Below are 10,891 nucleotides of genomic sequence, written 5' to 3' on the forward strand. Positions count from 1 at the left end.
AGGTGTTCTAGACAATATCTGTTATATTCCACTAAGCTCATGAAGATCATAAGTGACACGTCCATCCTGATAGGTGCACCATATACACTAAGGGAAGATCTTGCATGTTGCCATCAACATGGCTAGAAAGAAGGCACAAAGATCACCTTCTCTAAAGAGAGGGATGCCGTGTTAACAACAGCCCTGCAGATACTGTTTTAGTCCTGAAACAACAGCCCCATGGACACTTCTGCCAAAATGGCATCTGTCAGCTTAGCAGTGCCCTGGTAAACCTCAAGGGGGTAGTGCCTAGATCCAGATTGACAAAGGGTCCTGATATGGGCATGATGGGACATAAACCTTTTTCCACTAGCATGACCATCCTTTCCTAGCTTCACTTTTTTCTTACTTTCTCATTCATTATAAGACATCTTTTCCTTACTCTCAGCTATATTTTACCCTAGGAGGTAGGTGGTTGTCTGGTCAACATTCCTACCACTGATAGCTAGGTGATCTTTTTGCTCTGTGAAAATTTCATCAACCCAGGCAGCATGGAGAAATACACAGGGAAGGGAACTACTTCCCCAAGTGACTTATTAGTAGAAAGACCTCAACGTTGAGGTCAAAATGTGCTTCCCTAAATCATGAGGATGCCCTGCTTTTCAAACTCTTAAGCAGCATCCACAGTGTTCCTGACACCCTACCCCAACCAGCAATACCCCAAACACTACCACCAACTTACATAATGCTGTGGTCAGTGACGTTTTTTAAACAGTGATTAAACCCCTATTTCTGAAAAACATACCTGTCTTTGACCCTCTCTTCTGATATGCAAGGCCTGCCTTCCTACTGCTCTAAAGGACATGAAGCAGTGAATGGGGAGGAAGGTGCAGGCTGCCATACGGTATCAGTAAATCTCAAGCAAAGAGGTAGAAAAGAGCTCATCTCCTCAGACTTCATCAGGGAGAAAATGGACTTTTGGAGGCACGTGATACTCATTCCTCCACAAGAGCTCCAGAGGATTGGTCACCTTTTAAAAGTCAAATGAGGGAGTCAGTAAGAGCTGAACTAACGCCTACCTTTCCCTAACCACAAGCTTCGGTTGCCCAAAACCTATACCTCCTAACACAACACACAGAAAAGACACCAATCTTATTAGAACATTTATTAGGGAGAGTCAAGGTTCTCAACAAGCAGTGAATGATTTTGTGGGGGAAAATTTTCCTCCCTGGAAATGCTTCAGAAGCATTTTCTGTCCAGTTGGTAAAGGCACATCACTGAACACAGTGCTTTTAGCACTGGTTGGGACAGCTGGACACACCAGGGTGACATGACACCAACAAGTGGGGTTTGAATGTGGCATAGGCTTCCTGTGGGGCATGGATGGGGGATGGCTTTGACACAATATCTTCCCCTTAAATGCCTCAACTTTCTCGGGCTGTCTGTACTTGTCTATGATCTGTTTAATCATTATAGGATAATTCTGGCCAACAAAGATAGCTTGTTGGCTGCAAGATTTGGTACATGTCACTTTGCAGGAGGCAGCTGTGCAGTTGTGGGGATAGCCCTGGACAGGCTCTGCTCTGCCCTCCACATCTGGCCCGTGCTTAGCTTTCCCAAGTTCTACTGGGGAGGCAAGGGGCTCTTGGGGACAGGTGACATCTATCCCAGGCCTATGCCACAGCTTCTAGGAACTCCCCAGTGTCTTTCCTAATTTTCTGAGCTTCAGTAGTCCCAGTAAAAGCAGCTCTACTTGTAACTCGACCTCTATTCTGCACAGATGATGACAGGGAGCGATCCTTTGCCTGGGAACTTTCTTGATCTTCATATGTTATGCTGGGTTTATTAAACCACTGCAAAAAGGTCTTCATCCACTTTCTGAAAAGGTTTTCAGGAGGAGGCTGTGTTTTCAAGGTTAGGTAAGATTTGCTCCCAAGCAACTCCCTTGATGTCTTGTTATGAATAGCGTGGCTCTTTCTCCTGAGTTGGTATAGTTGGGATGTCCTGAACCCTGCATCCCCTCCACCAACCTCTCCTCCCTTGGGTCTTAGAGGGCTCACTCTCTTTGTAACTGGTGAAAAATTCTTAACTTGGCATTTCTGTAAGACATGGGTAGGGACACTGGGCTCCTGCTGCTGTGCCGCACAGATCCCTCTGTCCTCCAAGTGGACATGCAGCACCTGGGAAGTTTCTGTGTCCCGACTTGAAATGCCCTGGGGATGAGTCAGTAAGTCCTTGGAACTCAAGTTATCTAAGGCAAGAGACATGTCAGTGAAATGACTCTGAAGTTGGCTATCCTTCCTCTGGACCAACTTTAACTGACTCAGCATCTGATTTTTAAGATATGACGATTTAGGATCTTGGGGAACTGATACTCTTGGTGGGAAAATTTCAGTTTCATGAGATGTGCTTGCTTTTACATTTGTCTCTTAGCAGCTTCCTGACTTGCTGGATGTCAAGTTGTTCCTATTTTGTGATTGAAGAGCACAGATCTCCTCTTCCTTGAACGTCTCCTTCGACCCATTGGTGACAGGAAAGGTCTTTCTACTGCCCTGAAGCCTGTTAACATTACTGGCACTCTCTCTCTTATCCCTTGACTCACGGCCAACTCCAGCTTGCATTATGGCAGCTCTGTGCTGCATCTACTGGCCAGTATAGTCTGTTTCTGACTGACTTCGTCTATGATGCTGTGTGGGGGGGGCAGAAAAGTCTGTCCGCCATCCTCAGTTGTTGGGACACTTTCTGTAAGATCATTGTCAGTATCAGCGAATTCTCTTCTCAGGGTCTCCTGCTTTTCTTGATCAATAGGTGAGGAGACCAGTTGAGGATGACCCAGGGTGGAGAATGAGCTGGTTGTTTCTAACTTTTCTCCTTGAAAATCTGTAGTACCTTTTCTAAGGGGCATGGAGGCCCCATCTTTGGAATCTGTCTCTATAAGGTCATGATCAGCATCAGTAAATTGTTTTCCTAGAGTCTCTGGTTTTTCTTTGCCAACAGGTGAGGTGACATGATGAGGATTATCGAGGACAGGGACTGAGCTTGTTGTTCCGAACTTTCCTCCTTGGAAAGTGCTTTGTCTATTAGAGTTAGATACCCCATCTTTGGTATCTCCCCGAGAAATGAAGGTGGCTGAGGAGGGAAAATTGAAATGGGAAAAGGAATTGGAAAGGTCCTTTTTCAATTTGAAGATTTCTATGTATTCCAGGACCTTGTGGGGAATGCCCCACATCATCTTCCTATGGGAAGATTTAATATGAGTTTCAAACGTCTTTTGTTTGTTGGAGCTAAGGAAAGAAATCTCCTGGGAAGTATCAACGCCGTGGTCCTCACTCACCAATGCTGCCAAATTTCGATGTTTTATTTGGCTGTGGGATTCCTCAGCAAGAGACATTGTCTGCTTGACTGAATGCCATGAACTATGCACAGTCCCAGGCATTCGACCCTCATTGATTTCCTCAAATTTCTTGCTCAAATGTACTGTCAGGGCATTTTCAAGTTGTTTCTGACCTAAGCTCTCCCCACACACTTTCCTGCACTTTCTGCAACACGTTACACTCCAGAAGATTAATTTCAGATGGTGTAAGAGACCGTGCCTCATTCTGGGGTCTATGAAAACACACTCCACAGATCCTAATCAGGAATGGAGGACTAGGTAGTAGGGCTGGGAGTAGAGATTGATGTTGATTGTGGGACTGGACCTGAGTGAGATGTGGGGACTGACCTTGGGGCAGGGTTTGAGGCAAGGGCAGAGCTTGGGTATTAGGCAAGGACAGAGGTTGGGGAGGGCGAAGTACTGGAAATTTATGGAATATAGATGTATTTGTAATGCCATTGAAGATTACAAACATGGAGGAATGGCCATGTTTGACAAGAACAGTAGGGTGAAGAGACTCGCTGTGCAGAGATGGGAGACCCCAGAAGAGCTGCACATATTTTTGTTCTAAATGGTCTTCAAAGCACTTAGAGTATGGGGGCTGCTGATGGATGTGCTGCCCCTCTAGTTTGCCTTTACTAGCCCAAAAAGTAAGGGAGGCTGCCAAGTCATGCTTATCAGCAATTGAGGCTAACATTTTCCATGAAGACTTTAGCTGGTAGTTTGGCCTAAGTTGTGTTGGGAAAGATCCTGCTTTGTTTTCATTTTCTTTCCACATCAGGAGATCACACCTTTTTTTGACTGTCTCTCCAAGAGTGCCAGAATGTCATGACTGACAAAGGAGATATTAACAGGCTGTATGACGTTGGCCACAGAGTGCCACCCTAAAGAGGCCTCAGAAGAATAAAGGGTAAGAAGCTCCTCCATGAAATCAGATGGCACAAAATTGGAGGAAAAAGAGCCCTTGGCATGAGGATGCCGCCAGGAGAATTCTGAAGATGCAGGGCATGAATGGTCAATGCCTTTGATTGTTGGGGCATAGGTGGATGTCCCACCAGAGCCACCTAGAGATAACATCTCCAGAAAAGGCTTCAAGATGGTGAGTCTTGATTTCAACGAAGTCACAGTGCAGTCTTCCGATGGTAAAGCAGATGGGATTGGTGGTTTGTGATGATGAGCACGCGAATCAGTGGGATTCATGGCCTGGGAAATATCTTGGCATATGGTGGAGTCAAGTGAAAAGGTGGGGTTCAGAGACATACTGGCCACAGGATAGAGATTGGGCTCCGCTCTCTGAATGTGATGTTGTGGGAGAAGGGGAAAGGGAAGCTCTTCGGGTGGGGAATGGTCTACGGGGAACTTGGAATCCAGGGGAGAAACAGGCTACGGTGGCAGAGGGTCCCTCAGTGGTGAGGGTGAAAACAAGTTAGCTAAGGAGGTGATCAAGTCAGGTGAGAGAATTAACTGGGGCAGTGGAGAAGGCTTAGGCCGAGGGGACAGTATTACATCTTCTGGAGGGGTTGCTGAGGGGGTGGAAGAGAGAGTGAATGATGACTCAGTTGCAGAAGCTGCAGAAGTCAAAGGAGACACAGAAGGAGCAGCATCTTTCAGGGACTCCCAAGACAGCAGTCGCTGGATATCAGCAGTTGCTCTGTTACACACCTGACAGACAGGGTCTGGGCATAACAGTCGACGAAAGCGGGTGGTATCATGATGCTGGCCCAGGGGACCGCAGGAAACAGGAGGTCCAAAGCTGCAGCCAGAACCAGAACAAGGAAAGGAGGGTCTATTATCCTGGCAGGGGTGGGGCCCCCTGAATCCTGCTGCCCACTTCACATTGCCCCCTCCCATGACCTTACCATATATGAGGTCATATGACCTCACTATAGCCTCTCCACAAGCATTCATTCACATACCCGTTCCTATGGCTACCCACTCCCAAAACTACAGCAGGCTACAAGGAATCCCTGAAATGAGTAAAACATGCTAAAAATAAAAAATAAAATAAAAAGAGGGGGTGGGAACAGGACAGAAGGAGAGTGATTAATCACCTTTTCAGAATAGAAAGTAGCTTCCTTTCCTCTTCTACTTCCCTCTGGAAACTTTTGCCGTCTGGGAAAACAGAACAATATATTATATGCAATGAACGTAGAGGCACAGGAATCATACAGAAGTCACTCTGTGGAAGACCCTTGGGATATTAAACTCTGATAGCCCCAAGAATCAGTAGGAAAAGGCAAATAGTTATTGATAATATTCACAAGTTCTCATCTGTATTTGGCATCATTAGTAAAGTCCTTTCATATACATTACCCCATGTGATGCTCAAAACCACCACATGAAACACAGACATCAGTGGTTACCTCCAGGAGGAATCTGAGCATCAAGTAAGATAAGTACTTTTGCAAAGTTGTGAGACAGAAACTGTGTCTCCAAGCCAACCAGTAGTCCTTCCTCAATATCGCAGTTGGCCACCAACTGGGTAACACCCATTACTCAGGTCCATCACTCCATCATGCTCATGAATGGGCAGAGCAGGGACTATGAGTAGTGTCTCGTGTCTGATTGCTTTCCCATGAGCCTGTCTTCTGAGGGCATTTTCTGAAACTATCTAGTAACTGACATTCTAAGAAATCATGGGACTGACTCCTCATGAAAGAGACAGGAAGGGTCACCCTGAAGCTCAGATAGAGCAGCCTGGAATTACCTTTTAATGTTCCACCTTTCCTTCTCCTCCTGGGTCTGCCCTGATGCTGAGAACAAAAGAAAGATAATGACAGACTGGGACACACTTCTCTCACACTCTATGAAGCTCATTCATTTATTTATTCATTATACAAGAATTATATGACACTATAATTAATAGAAATATGATCCTGTTGTCAATTTTTGAAGGTGATAAAATATTTCCTGTTTTTCCGTCTCTGAAAAGCTGAAAGAGGATTTCTTCTGTGAGAGCCACACTTGATGTGCTGAGTTAGAAGTCCTCATCCAGGCCACAGTCTCAGAGTCCAACAGTCACATCTGTGCTCCCTCACAGGACAAGTGTCCCAGAGACAGAGCTCTGGCCCCAGCCTCTGCTCAGAGACTCTCAGCATTACTTCCCTGTCAGCCCAACATGAAGGAAGGCTTTGTTGAATGACAGGTGACATGGGAATGTGACTCATGATCAAATTTCAGCAGAGACTGTTCTCCTTCAGAGAGCCCACACTCTCTAAATAATCCCATCTGGGACCACAGAATTACTGTGTTTAGGATTTTATCCTGGAACTCTCCACCACAGCCAGATAGGTAGTCTATGAGCTACAGATGGAAACCTTAGTCCACCTGAACCAATAAGTCTGCCCAACCTCTTCCACAGAAGAGTGAAGTTCTATCCTCTCTTCAGACTTCCCATGTAAGACATGTCCCTGAACCAACCAGACTTATTTAGAAGTGTGGGAATAGGATTGGGAAAAAACAACAGGGCATCTCTCTTGGGTGTTCACCCACAGTTCCTTACCTTTTGGATGTCATTATTTTTTTCACTGGGTGACGAATGCAGGATCAATACCATGTAGAACAAGTACAGTATAAACAACCCCAACCCACTCAAGCAAATGAAGGTGGGGTCAATATCCAAGTAATGTGAGTCAGGGCTCAACCCTGTCTCAATATAGCTGCTCAGAAAACAGAGGATATTCTCCATGATCTGAATAGCTCGGCTGCCTGAAGCAACTGAGCACTGAGGGTGCCCAGGCTTAACTATAAACCCAGGCCTGCATCACAGAGCATGGAAGAGTCACAGAGGGTTTCTGAGGGTGGAGGGAGCAACAAAAGGCGGGTGTGTCCACAGCCCCAACCCCACCAGCACAGCCGACTCTCCTGGGCTCTCTGGGTCCCTTTGCCCTATCCTGCCACTCCATTTCCCAAGTCCATCCTTTTTCATGTCATATATTTATCTTAGTGGAATTTTCAGTTTGTTCCAACAGTAAACCAGGCATTACCCAAGTCTTGCTTTACTGTTTGGAGCCCTTAACTTGGACCCCACCAAGTACACTCCCTTGAAAGCCTGAAATACTGTCTGGAATATTCGTTGTACCCAGGCTTTGCTACTCTCAGGATCACATATGTCCTCAAATCCGTCTTATCTACACAATATTTTTGCCTTACATAAATGCAGATATAAAACTTAAATTTGCTTTATATTTATTTCGTTTGGTGAATGTTGAACATTACTTTTTTTTTTTAAGTCAGTTTTTACAATTTCCAATCAGAGGGACTGTCTCAAATGATTAAGACTAATGTTAGCAAGCCGGGCGCGGTGGCTCAAGCCTGTAATCCCAGCACTTTGGGAGGCCGAGACGGGCGGATCATGAGGTCAGGAGATCGAGACCATCCTGGCTAACCCGGTGAAACCCCGTCTCTACTAAAAAATACAAAAAAAAAACTAGCCAGGCGAGGTGGCGGGCGCCTGTAGTCCCAGCTGCTCGGGAGGCTGAGGCAGGAGAATGGCGTAAACCCGGGAGGCAGAGCTTGCAGTGAGCTGAGATCCGGCCACTGCACTCCAGCCTAGGCGACAGTACCAGACTCCGTCTCAAAAAAAAAAAAAAAAAAAAAAAAGACTAATGTTAGCAAGGAAAAGAAGCTCACAGCCCAATTTTGGTTTTTGAGAAAAGAAGTTTTTTAGTGTAAATTAACCAACAAGGAGACAGGAGTCCAGCTCAAATATGTCCCCTTTGCTGGCTTTCATGTGGTCATTTTATTAGAAGAGGTTTAGGGGGTGGCCTCTGGAATTAATAGTTGATTGGTGGAAGGAAAGGGGAGGTCTGAAAGTCCTCGGCATGCACAGTTTAGTTTAACGCTCCTTCATGTATAACATGTGCACTTTCGTGGGGAGTTGGTTGAAACGTGGCAGAAATTTGGGCTGTGACGTCAGCCAGCTTGTTCTGTGCAAACTCCAGTTGGCCTTAATAGTTTTAATCCGTTTTAGCCAATTTTTAAATCTCAGAAGCAGGGAGAGTTCTGGCATTTTAGCAAGTTATTGTTGTTTTTGTTGTTTAATCGGCTATCCTGTAAACTGATTAATTTTATTAGTCATTGGTTTCTTCAACTCTCAGGGGCATGGTTTCACTAATAATTCATCACTTAACATCTACAAAATGAAAATAAGTGTACAATAAATGTATATAATTAAAATTTCAAGGGATCTTAGGTGTAAATTTATAGAACTTTTTTTTTCTGAAGTTAGTGAAGTTTAAACTGTTCAAGCACTTTTGGAACATACTCTGTACACAGACACACATACTCCTTGACATAAAGGAAGAAGCTGATGGAAAATTATTATAAGTAGGGAGTTCATTTGGGTCAAGCTTGAGGATTGCAACCTGGGAACACAGATGTAAGTCGACCTAAATATACATTCCAATTAGCAGCAGTTACAAGTGGGTTTTTAAGTCAAAAAAGGGGACAAGGAGTGAGCTGATACAAAGTTGTAATCAGGAATTCTCATTGGTTTACAGAAGTGACATAGATTAATGATTGGGTATACACTGTTAAGCTATAGGGTGTGGGTTGTAGTGTCAGATGTGGCATTACTGGGTTACTATATAGCTCCATGTGGCAATAGCAAGCAGTTTCAAGAGATGAATACATAGCTCAAGGAGGAGATACGGCTGTGATTTCTGTCTCATTTTAGTGTCTCTCTAGGCCTGATAACTTAAAAGGACTCACAGTCCTCAGATAAAATTCTTTTCTTTACAAACACATCCACACACTCATCCTGTGACAAATCAATCAATATATCCAAAACCAGAATCAATTAGTTCCTCCATTTATTTCAGTCTCTTATTTGTCATTTTGAGCCCACGTTTTCTAACTACCTCAAATGCAGCCAGTCCCAACCCTCTACATCAATTTGGTAACAAGTATGCAACTCCTTAAAGCAGGCATAGGTTACAGTGCCCTAAGCTATTGTATCTAAGAGACCAAAACAGATGCCCCTTTATCTACAAAGACAGACCCTAAGGTTAAGGAAACAAAGTTACCTATGAGTCAAGGGTTCAGGGCCCAGATGGCATGGCAAATTTCCTAACTTTCTATAACTGAACTCCCTCTAACCAAACCAGTTATCAGCTCTGATTGGACAGAGGACCGGCCTTACGTTCTTTTCTGATAAGTTACTAATATTACAGATTTCCAGTTTCTGCCAACTTACAGGGGCGGCACACAAACCACCTGTGTCCTGTAGTTCATCTTATGATGTAAAGGGCCAAATTCTGCTTCATTTTAGTGCTAAACCCCCACTCCAAAGTGAACATGGGATGTATGTTACATACGTTTATTCATTATGGTGTGCTCGGCACCTGCATAAATATGTATAGCTTTTCCCACAAACTTGTTGAATATGTATGAATATGAATATAAAACCCAACCTGTCCTTCCCCTATTCCAACAGAGAGCACCTTCAGTCCACACTGGATGCTTTCCCTTCCTGGCTTGCAAACTGATGAGAGCAATGAGGCTCTCCTTTCTACTATTTAGCCATCTTGGTGGTCTTTTGGATGATACTACTGATGCCATCAGCCTTTGGTAGCAGAGTGGGACCCAGGCATGTCAAAGCCTTAGAGCAGAATAGAGTCTTAGGCAACCTCACCTGATTACACTGTGGGCCATGTAAATGTGATCTTTTCCTGAGTGCCTTGGCATCCAAAAAAACTTGAGAACATCTGCTCTATATTCTATATAATCACTTCTGCAAATGTCCAAATACCAACTGCTTGTCATACTTTATTCAGATGACTCTTGTCAGGTTTAAATGATCCCAATATCCCCCACCCCTGACCTGTCTTCCTACACATTCTTTTCTAAACTCTTTGTCATGACAGCTGTCCTCTGAACTGCTCTTAACTTCTCATGTCTTTCTTAAACTATTGTTAAAGCAAACAAATATGGCCTGAGAAGGACTCCATACTTGTATATTTGAGTCCTTGCAGATGAACTGTAACCTAGCCTAATAGTTAGACAAATTGAAAACCTAACTCAATAGTATGGACCTGTAACAATAGCTGAGTGTTGGCCAATCCCAGCGGCCCTACTTCAACCACTCATAGACTGCTGAATGTTCAAACTGTGTTCAAATAAGGCAAAGGCCAAGTTGTAATCAATCTCACTCTTTCTGTACCGCACTTCTGATTCATGTACATCATTTTGCCTTTTTGGTCCATAAATTGGTTCTAACCATGAGGCACCCGTGGAGTCTCTGTGAATCTGCTGTGATTCTGGGGGCTAACCAATTCACAAATCTTTCATGCTCAGTTAAACTCCTTTAAACTTAATTTCTCTGAAGTTTCTTTTAATACTGTAAAGCTCCTTATTAGACAACCATGGGGCACCACTGTTACCCATGGGCCACCAGTGTTACTGATCTCTTTGGAAAGGTTAAGAGAGCCTTCAACTCAGGCCAGGTCTCCTTTCATTTATGCAGGAGCAGGTAACCTGCCTTGAGGATAAAATCTGCCAAGAGATGCCCCTTCCTCCTCTCTTTGATATGCAGCCTCA

General features: G+C 44.3%; 1 protein-coding gene across 1 annotated transcript; it reads right to left on the bottom strand.

Moving 5' to 3' along the window:
• Nucleotides 1-1,129: 1,129 nt before the first annotated feature.
• LOC105498966 (spermatogenesis-associated protein 31D1-like) lies at nt 1,130-7,074 on the bottom strand. The gene is given in 8 exon segments (XM_024786722.2): nt 1,130-1,667; nt 1,669-2,602; nt 2,605-3,493; nt 3,495-4,153; nt 4,156-5,105; nt 5,404-5,464; nt 6,060-6,105; nt 6,855-7,074. Coding segments are annotated over 8 exon segments (4,227 nt in total). The 5' UTR covers nt 7,041-7,074; the 3' UTR covers nt 1,130-1,165.
• Nucleotides 7,075-10,891: the final 3,817 nt, after the last annotated feature.

Source organism: Macaca nemestrina, chromosome 14 (genome assembly GCF_043159975.1).
Source record: "Macaca nemestrina isolate mMacNem1 chromosome 14, mMacNem.hap1, whole genome shotgun sequence".
In the NCBI taxonomy this organism is placed as follows: Eukaryota; Metazoa; Chordata; class Mammalia; order Primates; family Cercopithecidae; genus Macaca; species Macaca nemestrina.